General features: G+C 41.1%; 1 protein-coding gene across 2 annotated transcripts; it reads left to right on the top strand.

The window, feature by feature from the left end:
* The first annotated feature begins 72 nt into the window (after positions 1–72).
* On the top strand, positions 73–23,269 carry NDFIP1 (Nedd4 family interacting protein 1). 2 transcript variants are annotated; one of them, XM_035105378.3, is made up of 8 exons: positions 73–359; positions 11,601–11,688; positions 12,734–12,864; positions 13,054–13,141; positions 13,626–13,750; positions 15,879–15,945; positions 17,934–18,039; positions 22,311–23,269. In XM_035105378.3, the coding sequence occupies exons 1-7, from the start codon at positions 303–305 to the stop codon at positions 18,035–18,037; spliced, it is 660 nt and encodes a 219-aa protein (XP_034961269.1). In that variant the 5' UTR covers positions 73–302; the 3' UTR covers positions 18,038–18,039; positions 22,311–23,269. The 2 variants fall into 2 exon arrangements, with proteins under 2 accessions (XP_034961269.1, XP_088519272.1); XM_088663146.1 differs by lacking the exon at positions 73–359 and adding an exon at positions 2,404–2,434.
* The last annotated feature ends 349 nt before the right edge of the window (positions 23,270–23,618 follow it).

Genomic DNA, 23,618 nt, shown 5'->3' with positions numbered 1-23,618 from the left:
GCAGCACGAGAGCGTCTGCCTAGAGGAGGAGGAGGAGGAGTGTGACGGAGGAAGGGGAGGAGGACGGCGACCAGAAGGGGTTGGCGCTTCAGCAGGCAGCAGCAGCAGCAGCGAGTAACCTAGCTGAGTGGCTGCCGCCCTCCTCCTCCTCGGCCAAGGCCAGCCCCGGTAGCGCCCATTCGGGGACGGGAGTCCGCGTGAACCGTCCCCAGCGGGGCCCCCGCCCGGCCTCTCTCTGCACCCGGCACTCCAGGCTAATTCTCTCCTGCCTCACGCAGCACGCTCGCTTCTTGCCCAGCGCCATGGCGGCGGCGGCAGCAGCAGGCGAGCCTAGCAGCGGTGGAGGCCGATATCAGCAGGTGAGAAATGCGCTGGCTGGGCAAGACGGATCACTACAGCGCCGAGGCTTTTTAGGCCGCGCTCGGTCGCGGGAAGCGAAGCGAAGAAGGAGGTTGTGGGGAAGGGGGGAGGGGAGAGGCTGCTTGTCTATGACCCACATTGAAGACGTGGAAGCCGAGCCCGGAAGGAGCGGAGGAATCGCTCTCTGCCCCCCCCCGTCACGGGCCAAATCTTGCTTTTTTCCCTATCTACTCCAGAACAGGCCCCCTCCTCCCAGCTGCTGCTGCTGCTTTGGCCCTTTATTTGTGGGGCCGTGTCATCTCTTTTCCGGCCCCCTTGCTTCGGTTCCTCCTCCCCTTGAGCCCTTGCATCTGAAGGCCAGAAGCGGAAGCCGCCCCGAGCCCCCGATAAGAAGACGGCGGAGAGGCCCTTTGGCTCCCGGGCTCCTCGGGGATACGAGGCCCTAAGTTAAGACTTGCCCCGTCCCTTCGCTTTGCTGGGTGGTGCCGTTTCTTTAGCTCTGAGGACGGTGCTTTTAAGATCAACGAGTTGCCTTCGCCTTTCCACCCTCGACAGTCGGGTCATTAAAGGCGGAGTAGCGCGGGGGGGGGGTATAAATGCCCCCCTCGACCTTTCAGTGCGTACTTGCTTATTATACTGGGATTTCAACCTGCCTAGATTGGCAGTGATGTGGAGCTGTCTTGGTAGTTATCCCGGATTAATTGACATCGAGTACAATGAAAAGATACCGAAAGCAATTCGATCCTGGCGTTTGTCATCCCCCCCCCCCCGGCAACCCCGAGTTTTCCAACGTAAGCAGTAGCACCATTTTGCGTGCGTTTGTTGTTTTTAAGTTAAGGGGCGTTATACATTCCTATGATACTTAAATGTTCACAATGTTGAGATGTAAACACAGCCTCCCAGCCCACCTTGTGCCAGGGTTTCCCAAACTTGGGCCTCCAGCTGGTTTTGGACTACAGTTCCCGTCATCTCTGACCACTGGTCTTGCTAGCAAGGGATCATGGGAGTCGTAGTCCAAAAACAGCTGGAGGCCCAGGTTTGGGAAACCTCAAAACACTCTTGAATTCCAGCATTTGGGATTGACCAGTGGAATCAGTACACAATAGTTCCTATTTTGATTAAATTTGCAAAAAAATTGATTAAATTTGCAAAAGCAAAAGTTGAAATTTGCAGAAAAGAATCAGTGGTGGGGTAGCATTCAGTGGATAGTTATACATTTGCAGCATATTTCCTCTTCATGGGAGAATTTCCAGTGCTTCAGTAAATTTAGTGCTCTGAAAAGGCCCAAACTGTCACTTGGATGCCTTTGTTTATGCTTTACTGAGTGCAGTGGGTGGGAGCCAAGGAGAAATGATAGTTGTTAGTCTTCATTTGCAACCTAAATATATGGAAGCAGGGTATCTTCCCACTAACAACCACAATGCAGCTTTTTGTTTTGTTTTAATCGGTTGGTTTTATGCTTTGAGTTGACCCTGTCCCTGTTTCTTTCCTGGACTGAAAATTTCAAGGCAACAAATAATCTATTAGTGCCTTTTTGAGGACTTTTTTTTGGGCTGAACAAATAATTACTCTCACAATTTGCTCACTCAGCAGTTTCAGATCCCTATTAAAGGGAGTCTTGCAAGCAAAGCTAGATTTCTCAGGTTAGAGGGAGGAAATTTAATTTATTTGGAATTAATGCTTGGGAGGCTCTGTGTACATGTAGTTTAGCATACAGTATGCTAGGCCTGAAAATGACTTTGTCTTCCTTGCAGTGACATAAAATTTAGATGTGTCTGATGAGTGATTGATGATTAGCTCTAGAAGACATGCATTTCTGTGATAGCACATGGCCTTTTAACTCTGTTAGTTGTGTGGTATTTTGTTAGAGCACATGATTGTTGGCACTAGATGACATTGTTGGAAAGAGAGATAAGTGCTCCTCCCTCCTAATATCAGCTCTAGCTGTGTTAGCACCCTGTGCTCAAAACAATGGAATTTTTCAGATTTAATTAATGTGTGCTACTTTTTATTTCATTTCTGCAAATTCTGTAAACAGGTCCCCACACCCATATATTCAGCCATGCTTCAGCAGGTGAGGATTTGAGTTTGAACTTATAAATTTAATTTGTTAGAATTCTGAGAACAGTCTACAGATTACGTATTGCCCACCACCAACATAAATGAGGGTCCTACGGTATCATTACACTTCATGAGGGAAACATATTTAAATTTTCAGGGCAGAATATTTGTTACTGACAATAATAGGTATCAGTGAACCTGAACATTCTGTACTACTTTGTTTCTTAGTTACTTGCATATTCTGTTCAAGGAACTTGGGGCAATTTACATGGAGTTTTTTCTCACAATAACTCTGTGGTGTAGGTTATGCTGAGAGCTAGTTACTGATCTAAGGTCACCAAGTTGTACAGTATGGGAATTTGAACCCAGGTCCAGTTCCCAGCAACGTCTACTACATTACACTAGATCGTCTACCAAATCATGCAGCACCACATAGTATATATTTCAGATTTTGATTTTGTATAGCTATTTCTTCAGCTTCCCTGTTGTACCTCAGATTTGGGCCTCTCAAGTGGAAATAAGATGTTTGACTTATCTGCAGCTTATACATTTCATATTGTATGGTTGTTTAAAAAGATCAAAGAGGTTATACATTACATATAGTTTTATTGTTAAAAAGGATCCAACAGGTTATACATTTCATATTCTGTGGCTTTTAACAAAGCTCTACAATTTGTACAATCAATAACAGTAAAATTGATTGGGCGTTATCTTCTTTCAGTAGTGGTACTTAGCAAAGCTTGAAAAAATAGGACAGACAATAGTTGTTTTCTTACCATGCTTACCTATTGAATTTATCACAGTTTTTAAAACAGTTGTAAAATGTACCCTATTAAAATTTCTGGATAAATGAATGTGAATGTAATAAGGACTTGCTGCTGGTGCATGAAAATCCCAAGTAAATGTGATATAGGGTACAATCCTGTGGTCCCTCACAGGGTGTTCCGGGGGCGGGCAATGGGATTTTGGAAATCTCTGTGGGAAGAGTAGAAAGCCTATTCATTGCAACTGGAGAAAACTGCAGATGTCTCTCTCCAGTGGCAGAAAGGGCAAATAGGAGACATGTTGGAGATGGATTAGAGGAGGTTTTGGATCTTTATTTTCTCTCCTGTTGCAAGCAATGGGATGAAAAAAACTTGAATAAAGAAAGCTGCTGACAGTAGGTGTGGGCGTAAAATGCCATGTGCCCTTCACAGCATCAGCCTGGCAAGGTTTGGGATTTGGCAGTTTATCTAGCCTAGATTGCCCCTCCCCAGACCAGGTAGCATTATTCTGAAATCTTAAACATATTATAGAGTTAGCAACACTGAATGCAGTTATTTTATAAAAACTTGCAGTGTGATGATGGGAAGTTTCCATTTTAACCAAGTGTTGCACAGTCAAATTTCCACGGTGTTTAAAAAGATGACACAATCAAGATTACCAACTACCAGAGCCTTGATAAAAGCTTGCATTGAAAAGAGAGAGAGAAATGAAGGAAAAGGAAGGAGAGGACAAAACACAAATGCGATTTTGGAAATGTGTGGCCCTCCAGAGGTTGTTGGGCTCCGACTCCCATCAGCTCCAGCTAGCATGACCAATAGTCAGGAATGATGGGAACTGTAGTCCAACAACTCCTTGAGAGTCGCAGGTTCTCCCATCCTTGGAATCAAACATCAATGTTCACAATTCAGATTTCAGTATCAACCTGTTCTACAGAATTTTGTGATTACAGAATATAGTGTACTACAAGCAGAGTAGAGCAATTAGATCTCATTTGATTGCAAGATGACCCAAGTCCTGCCAAAATGATGTACTCGCAAAGAAGACACGTGCAAGTGTAAAGAACTAGAATGAGTGCAGGGCTGATGTGAAGCCCACATCCTCAGGCTGAGGCAGCATAGAAGGGTGTGCTGAGATATCCTCACAGAGTAGACTGACTCATGAGGTGTCGGAATCTGAGGTGGTCTCAGGCAACACTGGGATCCTGAACATGGCAGTGGGTTGCCCACTGGAAGCCATCACTCTTCTGCCACTCACTTGCTTTGATGCAATTCCTTATTGCCAGTGACTGGCATAGTACACATTTAAACTTCATAATAGTTTTAGTACATATAAAAGCAAGTGATCTTTACAGATCATTTGGAAGGTAATAATGTGGAATGATATAAAATAGTGTAGAGGCAACATCTGGGGATGAGGTACCTAGATGTTTCAAAATGGCTGAATTAAAATGTATGTTGAAAAATGAAAGACATCAGCTAGAAAATGACAAAAAGATGTGGGTAGGACTGGTGAAATGAGGCTTTTACAGCGTGGGTGTGACCCTTATTCCTTTCAGCATTGAACAAATGACAATCTAGTGACTTCTGCTTCTGTTTGATGTGTGTGTCTTCCTGTTGTGTCATTTAATCATCCTTAATAGGCAGCATCATGTATACTGCCTCACCTACAGGAGGTAGCTTCCATAAACTGGAGCAAATCACCTTGCTCTTCAGCAGGTATGTTTCTAAATGTAGTCATATACAGCTGTGACATAAAGTGAAGAGGCACATTGATGAGGATATATGGTTCAGAAAGTTAGAGCCAATAAAGGAAGTGGGTGGCAGTAATATGGATTGAGATGCATAGGTTGTATTTTACATGCTTTGTTGTGAAGTGCTAATGGTGTCTTTTTCACATGCCTAGTAGAGACCTTGGAGAACTCCCCTATGTTGCCATAGCAACAGGATGAGATTTGAAGAGCGGTATCTCTGCAATCTAGAGGCTCTCGTGATTTGTCATTCTGAGACCAATAATTAGTTTTTGTACACAAGTTAAGGCAATAGAATTCAGAAATAGAAGCCTATGTTTAATATTCCAGCTTTCTATGATAGTTTTGGTATGAAGGATTGCATTGTTCTAGATTTGTACATAAGCAGTTGTAAGGGAATGCCTGTATTGATTCTGCTGTTGCATGTGCATGAGAGGTTTGTTGTGTTAAAACTCTTAAGGAATAATGGATTAGCTTTTACTAGAAGGAATGAAATAAAAACATAGGTTAGGAAATATTGACCATTCTTCTAATTTATGGTAATTGGAGTTTAAATGTCAGATGTTTATGTTTTGTTTTGTTTTCCCTTTCTGCATTGCTTTGTGAATGTGAGTATGAAAATTGTAACGGCCTGACCTTTTTTCTTTTCAAATAAAGAAGCATCCTAATGGCTAGTGAACAAAGTATACATTCTCCATTAAAATAGAATAAACAATCACAGGTTTGTTTACACATTCTAATCTGAGTACCGTAATTTGAATAAGTGTAAAAAGCACAAATACCTAATGAAAAGGCCACATAATTTTAAAATGTCATAAATAGTATCAGAATTAAGGAGTACCTAGCAAAAAAATGTACTCAGAAATTTATGCCTTTTCATATTGTACTAGAAGGATTTTGGAGCAGTCCTAAGAACAAGGTGACTGGAAAGTGAAGTTGCAGGTATTCCAACACCTCGCAGGCCCTGGTGACCTCGCAGGCCCTGGGACGAGATTGGGTGGGTGTTTTCATTCTGATGGTTTTTATTCTTGTTGTTTTTAATTCCCTGCATTGGTTTATTTCATTTTATATTGAGATTTTTTTTTATTGCTTCTTTGTTTACTTGTGGGGGTACTATACCAGGTCCAGATTGGTATAGTTGATGGGCCTGGATCTTGCAGCCTCTTGGGGAAGCAGAGGGCCTTCAGATTCATTTGATTCCAGATGTCCTCTACTGCTGGAATGCCTTGTTTCAGGGCCTGCTTCTGACAGAAGTACCCCAAATTTATGCCTGCAGAGCTTCTGTGAATGGAGGTGCCTACCTTTGGTGGTGCTCCTCTCCACTGGCCAATAAGGCACATTGAACCAATCCTAACTCCTTAGATTCAGCAGACATGGGGGTTAGGATTGATCTGTTTTGCCCTATCTCCATGTTTTAAAGGAAGGGTAATTAACTACTGGCCCATGTGCCTGATCTGACCCATCATAGTGTTTTTGACAGCCTTCCTGCCCTGAATACAATTTTCTGTGGGTGCTCAACAGCAAAGCACCTTTCTCTTTTATGATGTTCTTTTAACTACCATTGGGAACAGATCAGAGCACTCCAGAAACAGGAAGGCACTCTTTAAGCTGTTCCAATGTTTCCTGGCCCTTTTGTCCACTTGGGAAACATCATAGCAAATCGGAGTGCTTCTTCCTTTTTCTGGAGCGCTCTGAGCTGCTCTCAGTGATGGCGAAGAAGAGAGGATGAGCAGGGTTTGAGAAAGAACCCATGTAAAGGTAAAGCAGATGGAAAAAAGAAGAGTGTGCAACAAATGAAAAAAGCAGGACTAATGTGAGATAAGAAAAGAAAGGTAAGGAGGAGCATTTAAAAGTAGCAAGTCAAACTGAATGCTGCCTGGAGCCAATGAATAAAATATTACAATGAGGAAATGTGATCATAGTGACATGGGCATTACATTATACCAGGTGGTCAGATTTTGATCAGCAGTTAAAGGAGAAAGATGGGAAGGGAAGACCTGATAGTAGAATATATTGCAGTAGTATAGTTCAGAAGTGGGGATTCTAGTCATGCCATTGTTAACTAACAGAAATAACAACAACAAAGAGAGAGCCAGTTTCATTTTGGAATCTCTTGTAATTGGGCACAAATTACAAATACAAATTATGCTGTTGGAGGAGAGTGCTGTGCTGATATTTTGCCACAGTCACCACTGGCATGTGTTTCTGGAAAGGGTTGCATTGACCCTTGGGCAGAAAAGGTTAGCCATCTCCATTTTAAAGTAAACCCACTTCACCAGTTGCAAAAACACAAGACAGTCATTGACCTGGTCACCCCAAACTTTGAGCAGGCCTTGTTTTCTACCTTTCTGTGTTCCTCACCACCCAGTTGCTAATTCTCAAAAAATAAAACTATTGCAAGTGACAACTGCCAGTTTTATGCTACTAGAGCAGCATTTGTTCATGTAAAATTGTATGATATGTTCTTCCTACTATGTGAATCTTTACTGTGCTAATAAGCACTTAGTAGGTTTTAGATGGCTGGCATTATTGAAAAAGAGGCTGTGTGCTTTGTCCATTAAGAGGAGGATCATTTTCATGTTGCTGGCAAGATGTAATGTTGAGTTTTGGAATTTATAGCATGCCTCTTAATAGAACAACTGAATAGGAAGGAAGGGGCCTGTAAGGAGATCCCATGTAACTTTCTGGACTTTGAAAAATCTATTGCATCTAAGTTATCTAGATTTTGGTGCATTATAAATATCATGGCACAATAACAAAATTGCAGCATAGTAAAAAAATAATTCAACACCACTATTATCTTACTCTCATTTTCTCCTTGTGTGTGTGTGCGTCTGCTCGCATATAACTCTCAGCATTACTAGAATTTGCTTGAATAAAATAGTAAAAAGCAATTTCTTTTACTCTGCATAACAGAATTGTCAGCATGTTTTCTTGGTTGTTAATCTCCACCTTTCCTCCTTCATTTTGTCATTCTATCTGATATTATTATATCACCCTTTCAATGGTTTCCCAGGGTTGACACTTAAATCTCAAACTGTCTCTATTCCTCCCCCCCTTCCCGCTTGCCTCCAGCAGGCCTTTCCTTCTTGCATCTAGAATGCAAAAGCAGCAGTTCTCCCATTTCTCTAGGGGAATTACCTTAACCATGTCTGTGGCATTTCTTCTTTCATTGCGTGCACAGCCTCAGATTTCATTCTCACTTCTTTCACAGATTCTTCTGACTGTTTCTTCCTGTTCACAGAAATATATCCAAAGTAATCACTCCTAATTTACCTAATGGCTGTCCATTTTTTGCAAATGTACAGTCATACCTCGGTTTAAGCACGCCTCGGTTTGAGTATTTTCAGTTTAAGTACTCCGCGGACCCGTTGGGAACAGATTAATCCACTTTCCATTACTTTCAATGGGAAAGTTCACTTCAGGTTAAGTATGCTTCAGTTTAAGTACTCCACGGACCGTCTGGAACGGATTAATCCACTTCCCATTACTTTCAATGGGAAAAGTTCGCTTCAGGTTAAGTACAGACTTCCGGAACCAATTGTGTTTGTAAACGGATGTACCACTGTATACAACATGTAGCTACTCCAGTACCATAACTTCTTTCCCTCATAGCTAGGTATCAGAGCCATAAACTAAAGTTAATGATTGCAACTGGTGGTCTGCAAGTCAAGTCCTGATCTGCCATTTCCCATCTGCAACCACCTTCCCCTCTCACCCCTCCCTTGCTTTTCCTTGCTCTTTTTGGGTGGTGCAGGAAGTAGAGATGATTTCCAGCTTAGCAGTAGTCTACCGTGTTCTTCTGGGTTAACTGGAAGCTAAAAGGGGGAAGGAAACACCATCCCTAGGCTTGCAGTTTGAGAGGCATGGCCTTCTGCTTCAGCCTAGTCATTCCACAATTCTTGCTGCAAACAATTGCTTTATGCCAGGAATAGTTGACTCAGACTGCTCTCTGTTTCTGTGGTGTCACAGGCTTTGGTGTGCACATTGAGAAGGAAGGGAGGCAACCAAACCCATCCCTCCTTCACCACTGTCACCAAGCACATATTATTTTTATTTAATTGCACCAGTATACTTCCTTTATAGAGAAGAGTCATATGGCACTGAAGTGTGAGGTGAGAGGAGGATGGTGGCGGTTGGAGGATGGATGGAGGCTAATGGATTGAGGTTGAATCCTGACAAGACAGAAGTACTGTTCTTGGGGGACAGGGGGCGGGCTGGTGTGGAGGACTCCCTGGTCCTGAATGGGGTAACTGTGCCCCAGAAGGACCAGGTGCGCAGCCTGGGAGTCATTTTGGACTCACAGCTGTCCATGGAGGCGCAGGTCAGTTCTGTATCCAGGGCAGCTGTTTACCAGCTCCATCTGGTATGCAGGCTGAGACCCTACCTCCCCGCGGACTGTCTGCCAGAGTGGTGCGTGCTCTAGTTATCTCCCGCTTGGACTACTGCAGTGCGCTCTGCGTGGGGCTACCTTTGAAGGTGATTCGGAAACTACAACTAATCCAGAATGTGGCAGCTAGACTGGTGACTGGGAGCGGCTGCCGAGACCATATAACACTGGTCCTGAAAGACCTACATTGGCTCCCAGTACATTTCCGAGGACGATTCAAAGTGTTGGTGCAGACCTTTAAAGCCCTAAATGGCCTCGCCCCAGTATACCTGAAAGAGTGTCTCCACCCCCATCGTTCTGCCCAGACACTGAGGTCCAGTGCCGAGGGCCTTCTGGCGGTTCCCTCACTGCGAGAAGCAAAGCTACAGGGAACCAGGCAGAGGGCCTTCTCGGTAGTGGCGCCCGCCCTGTGGAACGCCCTCCCATCAGATGTCAAAGAGAAAAACAACTACCTGACATTTAGAAAACATCTGAAGGCAGCCCTGTTTAGGGAAGTTTTTAATGTGTGACATTTTAATGTATTTTAATCTTTGTTGGAAGCCACCCAGAGTGGCTGAGGAAACCCAGCCAGATGGCCAGGGTTCAAATAATAAAATTATTATTATTATTATTATTATTATTATTATTATTATTATTATTATTTCCAAAAATTATTTCTTTTACTTCAGTGTTTTTGTAAAGCATCAGACAAATAATTTTCTGGAAGACTGTTTTAGAGAAAAGAAAACTGGTTTTGCATTTTGCTTAGTTATCTATAAGAGCAAATAAAAAGAAACATGTAAACACATCCAACTATTCTAGAGACTGTTTTTCTAACCAAGCCAATACTTAACAATTTATACTCTTTAGTTCAGTTTCTAGGTCCCTTTTTAACCTTCTCCTGGCGTCCTTTAAAGCGATCCAGGTCTCTTACTATTCTCTAGGTTTACTTATACAGTATACATCATTTCCTGTCCCCTCCTAACCTTTTAACCAAATCACAAGGAGAATTGAACCAATATTTATCCCCAAATCCATAGAGCCAATATTTATTTATTTAAACAAATCTGTGGATGACCTTTTACTCCAGCTATCTGAGTTCGGCAGTGTTGTACGGTAGAATATCTGTGACCCTTACCAACCAAACAGCATGGGCATTTGCTTTCTATCTCATGGAGAAACATTGTTTTGCCATTCCTTTTTTAAAATTCTGGATACCTACAACTCCATTCTATGCATGTTATTAAGTCCCAGTTTATTCAGTGGAACTTAACTTTCAAATAAAGTTAACTTAGACTTCAAGTATATGATCTTGCTCAGTATCCTTGTGAATGTACAAATAGAACTAACCAGACTCCTTTTTCTAAGTACAGTCATACCTTGGGTTACACACAGCCACTTCAGGTTGCGTCTTTCCGGGTTGCGCTCTGCGCTGAACCTGGAAGTACCGGAACAGGTTACTTCCAGGTTTCAGCGTGCACGCATGCGCAGAAGCGCCGAATCACAACCCGCGCAGGCGCAGGTTGCGAACACTGTGGGTTGCAAACGTGCCTCCCGCACGGATCATGTTCGCAACCTGAGCGTCCACTGTAGTCACAATTCTGTTGCACAAAGATGCATGATCTGTTTGGTCAAATGTTCTGGATTATGCTCCCACGTTATATAAAGACTCTATTGAGTTGCAAATCAGTACATTTAATTGCTGCAGTAGACAGAAAGTATGCATTATTGTTTAGGAAAAGTATAATTTTAAAATTGGAAACTTGACTCGGTTATTTAAATTTTTTGGGAGGGGAACTGGGGAGTTAAATCATGATTTAAATCAGGGGTAGGCAACCTAAGGCCCATGGGTTGCATGCGGCCTAATCGCCTTCTCAGTCCGGCCCACGGATGGTCCGGGAATCAGCGTGTTTTTACATGAGTAGAATATGTCATTTTATTTAAAATGCATCTCTGGGTTATTTGTGGGGCATAGGAATTCGTTCATTTCTTTCCCCAAAATATAGTCTGGCCCAGCACATGGTCTGAGGGACAGTGGACCGGTCCATGGCTGAAAAAGGTTGCTGACCCCTAATTTAAATCATTGATTAAATGTTCTTAATTTATGAAACATCTATACACCATTTAAAGCATTTTAAAGTATGTTTATTAATAGGAAGACTTCTCCGTTGGCATCTAATTTCTGCAGCCACAGTTGAAATTAATCTGACTTCTTTTAATCTAGGCCTTTAAGATAAAAAAATGTGCACTCTTCATCTTGTCTTTGCCATGTTAAAACCATAAATGTCTCTTGTTTAGTTGCAGAATGAGGAGGAGCCTTGTGAGAACCTGCAAATTGTAAATGATTTCCCACCACCTTACAGCAGCATTTCTGGGGAGAACGCAGGTATTTATTTATTTTTTAAATGCTCACTGATTTTCGTTAGTCAAGTATCATTGCTAATGGTTTGAAGTTATGTGCAGGCAGCATAAATTCATGGGGAAATATGTGATTTCATAAACTACCTTTCTTGGCTCATCTTACATTCCTGAGTGCTATGTCTTAGCATAGAGAGGAAGGCAGCATTTCATTCTGTTGCCAATTTATATTATACTCCATTTGTGGCTGTAAAACTTGATGCTAATGGTGTGTGTATCAGGAAAATGAGAGGGAGAGGGAGAGTTTTTTTTGCAGCTGGGTGACTGGTCTGTTCTACGTAGTGTTGTGGACCCAAAAATTCTGTTGCCACCTCTGAACATACTTTGAAACCATGGATAATTATTCCTTGCTGCTTGCAGAGTGCATCTTTCTCCAAGTCTTCATTATATCTGTGAGGAATCTGCAGACATGCTTCGGTTGTGCTCAGCTGTTATGACAGGCTATGATCATCCTGCAAAGTTCCAAGCCATCTGGGTTTCAAATTGGCACCTGGGAATATATTTCCATGCAGTGTAGAATTAATAAGATGAGTCAAAACACCATAATCTACTTCTAAGTGACACTCATTATATGATTATGTTCATCATTTACATCAGCCTAGCCTTGGCAACCTTGCATTTTGGAAAGCAAATTAACATTGATTTGTCTGACGTGGTTGTGCACAAGGAATCCTGCTTTATCCATTTCTGTACCTGAATAAAAGACCATAGAGCAGGGGTGGCTGATCAGTGACTCTCCAGGTGCTGTTGGACTACAACTCCCATCTGCCCCAGCCAACCTAGTGAGGGGTCAGGAATGATGGCAGCTGTAATCCAGTGGCATCTGAAAGGTCACAAATTAGCCACATTATGTGCCATAAAGCTGGGTTGCTGCCATATACACAATACTTTCACTATAATCATTTCACCTATCCTTATTTTTTTATTATCAGGAAGAAATATTAGGCTGTAATTTTTAGTATGTAGGTATTCTGATAATTAACCTATCTCTCTCCCATCTATTTTCCCCGCAGTGTATTTTGATTATAAAGATGAGGCTGGGTTTCCTAATCCCCCGTCTTACAATGTAGCCACAACCCTGCCTACTTATGATGAAGCAGAGAGAACCAAGGCGGAAGCTACCATACCTTTAGTTCCTGGGAGGGTAAGTGTGATATGATTTTGTGTCATGTGCCTTTAGTTATGGTATCTCAACCATGCGATTTTCAAGGAAGAGTAAGCATTGACGGTAGCTGCACTTTAGCTTTCTTTTGGGGGAAAGTATTGTAAGCCTAATGCTGGTAAATTAGTTTGTCTGACATTTGCTAGCCACCTTGAATAATTTCTGTCTTAGGAGGAGGACTTTGTGGCACGGGATGACTTTGATGATACTGACCAGCTGAGGATAGGAAATGACGGCATTTTCATGCTGACTTTCTTCAGTAAGTACACTATAAAAAAACCCCTGAACCTTTGTGACAGAACTGTTAACAAGATTGAACTAGCATTTTACTTTCTTTTTTTCAAAGAGGTGGTTCATCCATATACAGTAGTAGACTGTCTCTCCTGAATATTGATTATCCACGTTGATTGTGTGCTACATGCCTGCTTGGGGTGTGGTTGCTGCCCTTGCTAGTGCAGATGGGCAACTTTTACCACGAGCCAGCCATTTCCGGGCAGAGAAGGGATTTGTCATTACTTGGGATGCATTTTATATTGGATGGTTAGGAATGAAACTTTCAGAAAAATGGAAGGGTGGAGCGACCATTTCTGCTTAAAAACATATGAAGTGCACTGCTGGTTCAGATCAAAGATCCCTCTAGTCCAGCAGCCTATTTTCCAGTGAGATGCCCCCGTGATGCCCACAATTGGCACAAATTGAAATCAATTGTGATTGCTGTATTCTCTCTTATTTTTTTTCCTTAGTGGCATTCCTTTTCAACTGGATTGGATTCTTTCTCTCTTTCTGCCTGACTACCTCAGCAGCAGGAAGATATGGGGCCATTTCTGGATTTGGTCTGTCTCTCATTAAGTGGATCTTGATTGTCAGGGTAAGTTGAGGAGTGGAAGAAGAAGGCTGCATCAATAGGCGAGTGCACTGTGTATGATAGGCATTGCAACAAATAATTCCCTAGTGAGTTCTCCCTTTGTGAAAGTCCTAAAGACAAATCATGTACAAAGCATATGAATATGTCTTTATTATATTAAGAAAATGCTGCTTGATTGAGTTACTAACCCTGTGTAAGCATTCTGAAATTCTGAACACCATGTTGCAACCACCAAACATGATTTTTGAAATGGAAATTATGCAGATTTGTGCAGTGTGCTTGTTTCAGCTAATTTGCATAGCTTCAGACTACCAAAAGGCAGCTCCATTGAAGAGTAATTGAAAAAAAGATATCTGAAATACAATCTTTATTATGGTCCATAGAGCCATCAATTTGTTACAAAGCGATATTCAATAAGGACACCCTGCCTTCAGGTTTCAGAAACATTTTGTTCAGACGTAGAGTTGGGATCATTGATTCTTAGAACCACCGATAGAAACTTCGCCACTGCTAGTGTTCTAACATTTGACCGGTCTTCCAATAGGAACTTGATATAATACTCCTCCGATTTTCCTGGGGTCGGGGCTAGCAAGGGTGAAATCAGTTCAGCCCAAGCTTGCTTGAACTTCACACAGTACAGTATAATATGTTTTATAGAGTCTGTGTCTTGGGCACACGAGCGCAGTCTTTCCTGGTAGGGGACTCCTCTCATCCTACCCTCCAGCACTGCAGATATCTGAAATATCTGATGTGTAATTATGTGAGGTGAATGTTGTCTTGAAGGGCATGGATACTGAAAACACTCTGGTTTGGTGTAATGTATTCCCACAAATAGTGGGGACAGATTGGTTAGATAGGTTGATGTAAACGAGCAAACAAAGGCTGTGATGTAAACTTTACATTTTTGATGTACCGTATGTAAAATCGCAAGGAGAGACTAGATGCACTAGGTCTAACCCAGGCATCCCCAAACTTCGGCCCTCCAGATGTTTTGGACTACAATTCCCATCTTCCCCGACCACTGGTCCTGTTAGCTAGGGATCATGGGAGTTGTAGGCCAAAACATCTGGAGGGCCGCAGTTTGGGGGTGCCTGGTCTAACCCTTTGTAGTATTGGCCATGGTATGCCAAAATGACCTGCCCATTTTATTGATTAGATTTTATTCAAAACTGCAATAAAAGTTTGAGAACCAGTTAAAATTTTGTGTGTGTGTAGGTTTCTAGCAGTGCAGCATACCTTAATAAAGCCAGACTTGCCTGTTGTTGGATAGATAAAACTACATGTGTATAATGTAGTTGTTTGTTAAGTGGTGCTTAGAATTTCACTGGCCTTGTACCTTTCTGGCCTTGTACCTTTCTGAATAGGAGATAGAGGTGAAAATGCCTATGTAGAAGCAATGATTTGAGTGGCTGAAAGGATTTACTGTCTGCAAAGCTTATACATGTACAGGTATCCCCTGCTGGAAGTTATTGGTGTTGCAGTGAAGTCACCCAATACATTCTGTATGCAGTTGATGGACTGGTTTGTGTCAGGGTGGCAATAGTTTGAGGATGTGCAAGAAGAAATGTGATTGAATTGATTTTAGAAGCCAGAGAACTCATGTTTGGTCCTAAATTGTACAGTCTTTTGTATTTCAGTAGTTGCATTTCGCACATGCAGGAGGTTTCTGTTTTTGGCCATTAAGCACAGTATTGTGGATTCTTGATTTACAGCCGCTCTTATGGATCTCAGGCAGAGAAGCTCTTTCACATCACCTGCCCCCTTAGAATTCCTCATCCAGAACAGATTCTGAGATTAGCTTTCATCCCAGACCATTGCAACAAGAAGTGCTTGTGTCTATCTGGAGAGTTACCTCTTCACCTAGAGATTTTTTGGATCATGTCCTTTCACTATGCAATATTGATTTTTGCAGAGATTTAGGAACTTAACCCTGAGTTAATGGGGGTGCGTGTGTATAATTTTACAAAATTTATATACTGCTTAATTATTATACTAAACAGTTTACAGAAGAAATGTGTGCGGTAGCAGTAATTTATCCAGCAATAACTGCTGCTAGTAACAAAATGCCAGTGCAAAAATCCTGCAACTACCTACTGATTGACCTTATTCTCCCCCCGCTTTTTTTTTTTAGTTCTCCACCTATTTCCCTGGTTACTTTGATGGCCAGTACTGGTTGTGGTGGGTGTTCCTTGTGTTAGGTAAGTGTTAAACATTAATTTCAGTTTTTACTTTAGGAATCGTGCATGAACCTGCTCATATCTAGTTGTTATTCCTTACTTGTAATAATGATTGTAGTGTATTTTTAATGTTAATTTCAGAAAGGGGCTTTTCTGCCAATCTTTTAGGTTAGTTCCTATGCTAGGCACTTGAGAGAACTTTGGCAGATTTTTGAGATGTTCCTTTCAAGGAATCCTGCCATCTAGTGGACATCTCATTCTTTGCAGTAAGAAACCCACAACCTTGTTTGACTGTGGAAAATGACAGGCACAGTGCTGTATCTGTCTCTCCTCACTCCTGAGGGATAGTAGCAACTCTGGGAGTCGTGGTGATCAGGGGGGATACTGTAGTGCTCAGATCCTGCTTGCAAGCTTCCCATAGGCATCTGGGCACCATGAAGACAGGTGGGCCTTTTGTCTGATCCAGAAGGGCTTTTCTTAAGTTCTTAAAACAACACAGGAGGAAAGAATTAAATACCCCCTGTGATCAAATTGGCATCCACACCTGACTTTTTGAAATAAAGAAGGAAAAAAGTGGGAAATTTGTTCCACAGGTCAGCTGGGTCACAGTTTAGCCCTCATTGACTTGGAAAAACATTAGTGATGTTAACTATTTAGGAAGAGGGGCTTTTTCAAAACTGTCAGTGGTGGGTCAGATCCTCTTGGGAAGCTTGGAGGATGTATTTATAACAGGCTCAGAAAAATGAACACCACAGATTTAGAAACAAGTTCAGGATGATAGCTGTGTAGTTAAATAATAGTGTGAAGAAAACCATAAAAGGCAAGAAAGCGTCCCTTAAAAGGAAGTAGTCTTGCCAAAATGAGAACAAAAACGATTCCTAATTCCAGCAAATAAATGTGTCAAGCAAGAAAAAGGGGGGGGAATGAGGAGAAAGGCATGAAAACAAATATTTCTTCAACTACACCAGGAACAAGGAACTAGCCAGGGAAGCAATAGGAAGTTTGGACGCCAGAGTTGTGAAAGGAAAATTAAAGGGGGGCACAGAGATGCTCCAGTGGGTCCAAACATGAGCCTCAGGTTCACTTCCCCTTCCCCACTGTGCATGAAATGGTGAGATTTAAAACTTCCTTTTCTGATTTGCAAGGAACTGCTGTTTGTCATTGCATTAAAACCTGGGTTGCTTGTGACTCACTAACAAAGCATGGTTTGAACAAACCACCCTTTGCCAGGTTTGGATGCACTTTTCTTGTAAACAGGACATGGAAACTTTAAATATATTCTCTCACTCAAAACAGTGTGTGGAGCATGCAAGGTTCATAGCCATAAGTCATAGTAGGACCAGATAGTGTTAACCCAAGAGCTTTTGCTCAAAATTGAAACTGCTGAATTTTCAATGGCAGTATACCACATCATTAAACTCAACCTCCTGATGAGAGGATTGAAAGGTACATTAGCCAAAGATGTACAGATGTGCTTCTGATCATGGCCACAACCTGCCCCTCCAGGAGCAGAAACGAATCCAAAGACACTCCTGATCCTTATCAAGAGGATTGGAAGGTAACCAATATGAGATCATTTATTTCCAAAAAAGGGACTCAGAGGGAAGGGGAACTGAAGAAATAGCAGACCTTGTCAGGCTAACCCTTTTCTAAAGTTGGTTGAAAGTCATTTTGAAGCTGGAATTATTAAGCAAATAAAAGAATAAGTCTTTCTCAGTCAGCATGGCTTCTATAAAGGGAAGCCCAGCTCACCAACTTTTTCAATTCTTTTACTCAACAAACATAAAAGTGGTTGAGAAGATACATGGTTGGACATCCGAAAACATTTTGACAAAGTCCTTTACTGCAGGCTCCTGGGTAAATGTAGTAGTGATTGGATAAAAGAATGGATAATCCTGTGGATCAAAAACTGGTTAAGCAAAAGGGAACCAATTGTAGGAATGATCCTTGCCTTTCAGAAGAATGGAAGGTGTGTATGTGAAATATAACTCTTGATATTTTTTTGTTAGGCTTTCTCCTGTTCCTCAGAGGATTTATCAATTATGCAAAGGTTCGGAAGATGCCAGATACATTTTCCACTCTTCCCAGGACTAGAGTTCTCTTTATTTACTAAAGGTAATTCTCTGGGGAATCTACTTTAATTCTTTTTTCCTTCCCCCCCCCCCTTTTCCTTATATTTTATTACAATCACCGACAGCAAATATACAGACAGACAGACAGACAGACAGACAGACAGACAGACAGACATACAAAAACATACAAAAAACTTACAAAAACACAAACACCTACATTCCATTACCATATAATACCAATATTCATATCCTCGAAATTATTTCTTGACCATTTCTAGCTTATTACATCAATAATAAAGAACAAATTATGTATTTCAAATACAGTGGTACCTCGACTTACGAACGTCTCGGCAACCGAATTTTTCGACTTACGAATGGGGGTAATGGCCACGCACTTAGGAATGTCTCGACATCGGAAAAAACCGCAGCGGTTTTAGATAGGGATTTTTCGACTTATGAATTTTTAGATAGGGTTGCTTCGACTTATGAATTTTTAGATAGGGTTGCTTCGACATGAATTTTTAGATAGGGTTGCTTCGACTTATGAATTTTTCCGTTTTCAATGCATTCCTATGGAAAATCGAGTTTCCAATGGCGTTTTTTGACTTACGAATTTTTCGACTTACGAAGGTGCCTTCGGAACGGGTTAAATTCGTAAGTCGAGGCACCACTGTACATAATTGAAATACTTTAATTCTTTCTTTGTGTTTCTTTGCTTGATTTAAAAAGCAGAACATCCCACATCCTATATACCATCTTCAGTGTTGTTCACCAAATAACAGTGGCTGATTTAATTTATTTGTAGAGCACCTATTTACTGTTATGATCCTAGACATTTTGAAGTCCCATTGATTTCAGTAGAAGTCACTCCCTCCAACTTCTAATGTGCGCTAGCATTTACACTAAATTATACCAGTTTGAAATGACAAATATGATAACATTGCTTTCGTTTCCTTTTTTGCTGGAATCTGGGTAGTGTCTTACAGAGAAACCTGGAGTTTATTTATTTTATTACATTTATATATCACCTTTTCTTCCAAGTTGCTCAAGTTGCTTTACATGGTTCTCCCCATTTCAACCATACAACAAACCTGTGAGGTATGTTAGGCTGAGAGATAAGAAGTGGCACAAGGTCGCCAAGTGGGCATCATGGGTGAGTGGGGATACGAGCCCTGGTCTCCCAGATCAAGAATTGCTAGAGAGGTAGCCTCTTTAGAGTCTAAGATCTTAAATGGTGGAGCAAAACCCAAGGAAGGCATGGGTACAGTGGTTTCTAGTCCAGGAAAGCTTATGCCACAATAGATTCCAGATTATTTGTATTCACTATGACTCATCACTGTACTTTGGCTTGTCCTGAATACCACTATTTCGTAGCCAAGCCCAAAACCAAAAGTCTCATTTGGATGCATTTCGGCTTGCCTGCTGCTGAAAGTGGCCATGAGGTGATAGATAATATCATTTATCAGTTTTAGACCCTTAAGTAGTAGCAGTTGCCAGGACACTGTCCTATTTGCCTCTGCATAGTTCCTTCCTTGTTTCAGATACTGTGATATATTGCGATGTTTAACTGGTGATATATCACAACATTGAAAACCAGTTATTGCCCTGCCCTAGACACCACAAAATTTGACGTGGGAATCTCTATATGCACCTGCCAGTTAAGTGTTGGGTTAGAAGGGTCTAGAAGCTGAGAAAGGAGTCCTTAGTTAGAAATATTTGAAAGACATGCCCTTTGCCATTCCATAGAAACTCTTATCCCAGAGAAACCTGGAGATATTCTGTCCAGGACAGTAGTGGAAAAATGAAAGTTTCAACTGCATGTTATTAAGCATGTGTCCTATAAAACGGAACTTTAGTTTTCCCTTTCCACTTTTCTTTTTAGCTGGCCAGCAACCACACAAGCTGTAAAAGGTTTGCCTTTCCTTCCAGTAGTTAATGAGATACATGGCTAGACCACACACAGAAAGAAGATTTCTTTAGCAGTGGTGGAACACTTAAAAAACAAATCCAACCACCATCATGACATGGGCCATGTAAGAAATGCAGTTGGCACCCACCACATTAGAACATTTGAACTGAAAAAAGCTGTTTTAAAAAAAGAGAAATGCTCTGTGGTTAGGGTTTCTTTACTTCCTTAGTAAAGTTTGTGGTGTCCTCTGTAGTCCTTTTGGATCTGAAATTCACACTGAATTACAAACTTCCCTGCTCCTATTTTTTTTTCTCAGTTCCAATGGTAGAAACACCATTAAGTAGTAGGCCACTCTTGTTCTTTTGCTCTTGCTGGAACCATTAATTATAATTTGTATCTGAATGTAGCTTTTTCAAGCTACTTTTTTGGGGGGAGGAGGGGGAATCGTTATCTTCTTAGCCTAACCTACCTCACGGGGCTGTTGTAAGTACAGAATAAAATTGGGAGAGCCATGTACAGATCTTTGAGCTCCTTAAAGGAAAGATGGAATAGCAAAGTAATAAGAAATAATGCATTGAAGCTGCTTAGTTCTTTATAACAAATTTCAGAGGACTAGAAAGACGACTAGTTATTTGAAGTGTAGTATAATCCTGGGCATGTTTGCCCTGAAGTAAGCCTGACGCAGTTCCATGGAGCTTACTTGAAAGTAATCTTAAGTAGAATGGGAGGCTTGACCTTGTGTTCATGTGGGAGGCCATTGGCTGGTGCATATGTAACCATAGTTAAGGTCTTAGGAGCCAGCCACAGGATTGCATGCTTCCTATGTCCAATCTGTCCTTGTTCATACACAAAATCACCCTGCCTCTCTTACCTCTTGCTTAACATCACGGTATTCTAATAACTCCCCCCCTATATTATTTATACCCCTCCCCACCTTTCCCCCTGACAGGGACTCAGGGCAGCTTACAGATAAAAGGGAAGCTAAAAACATAGAAATAATAATAATAATAATAATAATAATAATAATAATAATAATAAACAATTAAACATTGATAGAATTAAAACTCTCTCATTCTCTCTCTCTCTCTCTACACACACATATATAAAATCTATTAAAACCATACAAATAATTATAATGAAAACAGCACTGTGCCACCCCTCTCATTAGGAGCAGTCTGTTCCCAAAAGCCTGTTGGAGAAAGCCAATTTCCTTATTTTTTTGTTTCATATCCATAAGATCAGCCGGGCTTCCAGATTCCTGTTTAACGGAAATAAATGTACTGCTACTGTAATTTGTGAACAAAACACCAGATCAGCACTTGTCCTTGTTTTTACCATTTACACTCATGGGGATGGTTCTTCTTTTTTAATCTTCTTAAAAGTCCCTGAGAACTTAAAAAGGCTCGTAGACCTGATGACAAGAAAATGTTGTTTCTTGTAATAGTTGGTTACTCTGCCCACATCCCCCTACAACCTAAGCCAGAACACTAAGAGATGTGTTTAGCTTTAATTTGTAGAATAGTTACCCAGCCTGGCGCAGGAGAGGGAACAGTGAGCAACCATGTATGAACAACAGTGCTGCCGTTTGCCTGCGAACAGTTCCTTTTGGAGCTACTTAAACTGGCTGGTAAAATCCAGCATATCATTACCAATCTTAATCTTTTGAAAAGGTATAAAAATTGCTTGTTAATGAAAATTTACTGATATCCCCCCCCAATTGTGCTAGGGATACCATATGTCTGGGAAAACCTGGACATATCCTCTTTGGGGGGGGGGGGCAACATGCCCATCCCAGTGAACTTTTGCATTTCAAAGGAAATGTTGGAGGGGGGTTGTTAGACTCGGAGTTGGGAAGCTTGGGCTGCTCTGCAGGCCACAGCTGCTGCCAGCCCAAGCTGGGGAAAGAGGCATGTGGGTGCAATGACCACGCCCACCTGCACCCACCAACCTCTTTCCCCAGCTCGGACTGGCAGCAGCTTTGGCTCTCCTCTTTTTTGCTCTTCAACCCTAATTATACTTTTGATGTGGTCCAGATTCTGGATGATTCTGCTAGTTTAAAGTATTTGAAACTTAAACTCATGTAATCAAGATGATTTCTCTCCTTTCCCCCCACCCCCGTTTAGGGTTTTTTTTTTTTTGTGGGTGGGAAGAATAGGGTTGGAATTCATTGTGCCTCTGTTCCTGTGCCATACCAGAAAAAAAAAGTTTGACCGTGTACATTTTGTTCATCAGTCACAGAGGCACAGGAGTGAGGTCAGAATTAAATGTAATAGCAAGGTGGGAACTAGAAACAAAGGATTAAAAAACTAGTGAACAGTTGTGCATTTGCGTAGGCAAAACGTATTCCAAGATTGTAAACATCCTTCTCTTAGCTAAAATAGTAACTGTGCTTTTGCTCTTTTCAGACTGATGTTTTCTGGCAACATTTTCCTGCATTGATGAGTTCTCCCTTAAGTGGACACCTGCAGGAAATAAATCAAGACTCTCAACACAGAAGGAAAAATAATAATCACCCGCTTTAAAATGAATAAAGTACTGTTGGAAAAAAGAAGCATTTCTTTCTATTTGTTTCTAGATGTAAAATTTTAATAGTTTAATGCAGAACTCCTGTAATCATTGAATCATTAGTGGCTAATGTTTGAAACGGCTCTTGCAATCAAGTCTGTGATGTTACTAATAATGCCTTATATAGTATTTGTAGTTCTTTAAATAGCATGAGCTATTGCCCTGCAGCCAGAAGGGGTCAGTCTTGCTTTTTGTTCTCCTTAAAATTGAACTTTGAATATGTTTTCTTAGTGTAAGATAAGTAATAATGCTGGCCATTGTGAAGGGGTGTTCTTGGAACTTTAGAAATTTGTTTTGACTGTATTTCTGCACATAGTATGTATCTGTTGTTAAAATAAAATGAAAACAACCTGGAAATAAAATCTACATGTACCATGTGGATGTTTTTAAGGCATAGTAGTGAAAGAGCATTAAGAAGCTGGTTACAAGTATTAACTCTTGGTAGTATGTATTCAGTATTTCTTACTGTTGTACTGCACACTTTTTGGCTAGGAACTCTCATAGTATATGTTGGTGGTATCAAATTCAAAGAATTTGATAATGTGGTATATAAAATCAGAAAGCACCTAAAATAATTTGATAATGCAGTGCATAAAATCAGAAAGCACATCGTCATTTTTGTTGACTTTAGAACTTGAAATGGTTCCTAACATAGCTGTACTCCTTGCTTTTCTAATTTCTGGTGCATTTAAATATAGATTAATGTGCACTTGTGTGATTTCTGCAAAGCAGTAATTCAGAGTTTTATTATGTTAAAACTGTAAATATAGCAGAATGTTAATAAATGTCACTTATATTACTAGGGCTTTCTTTTTGCTGTACATCAGTGTTTACATGGGTGCCTATTTTTTCCCCTTAAGTTTTAACCACCCCCATCCCCATAAATTCATGGGCTGAGTTACATAGACATGATGGTAGCAGCCAAATAATAACTATTTTGCTATGATTTTCTTACTAAGGGGGGCTACTAAAGGAGCTCATTTTTTTCTGTCTGGTATTCCACTCTACTGTCTTTGAAGTCACTCCATTCTTAGTTATTTGTGTTTCATTGCCCTAAACACTTTGACTTTCTTTGTGGATCCTTCCATTTGGGAACATAGGCAACTTCTCCCTAGAAAGACCCAAAGAAGACACAAACTTTTCCTGAC

This window comes from Zootoca vivipara, chromosome 2 (assembly GCF_965207765.1).
Source record: "Zootoca vivipara chromosome 2, rZooViv2.hap1.1, whole genome shotgun sequence".
Taxonomy (NCBI): Eukaryota; Metazoa; Chordata; class Lepidosauria; order Squamata; family Lacertidae; genus Zootoca; species Zootoca vivipara.
This window is presented reverse-complemented; position numbering and strand designations above follow the sequence as displayed.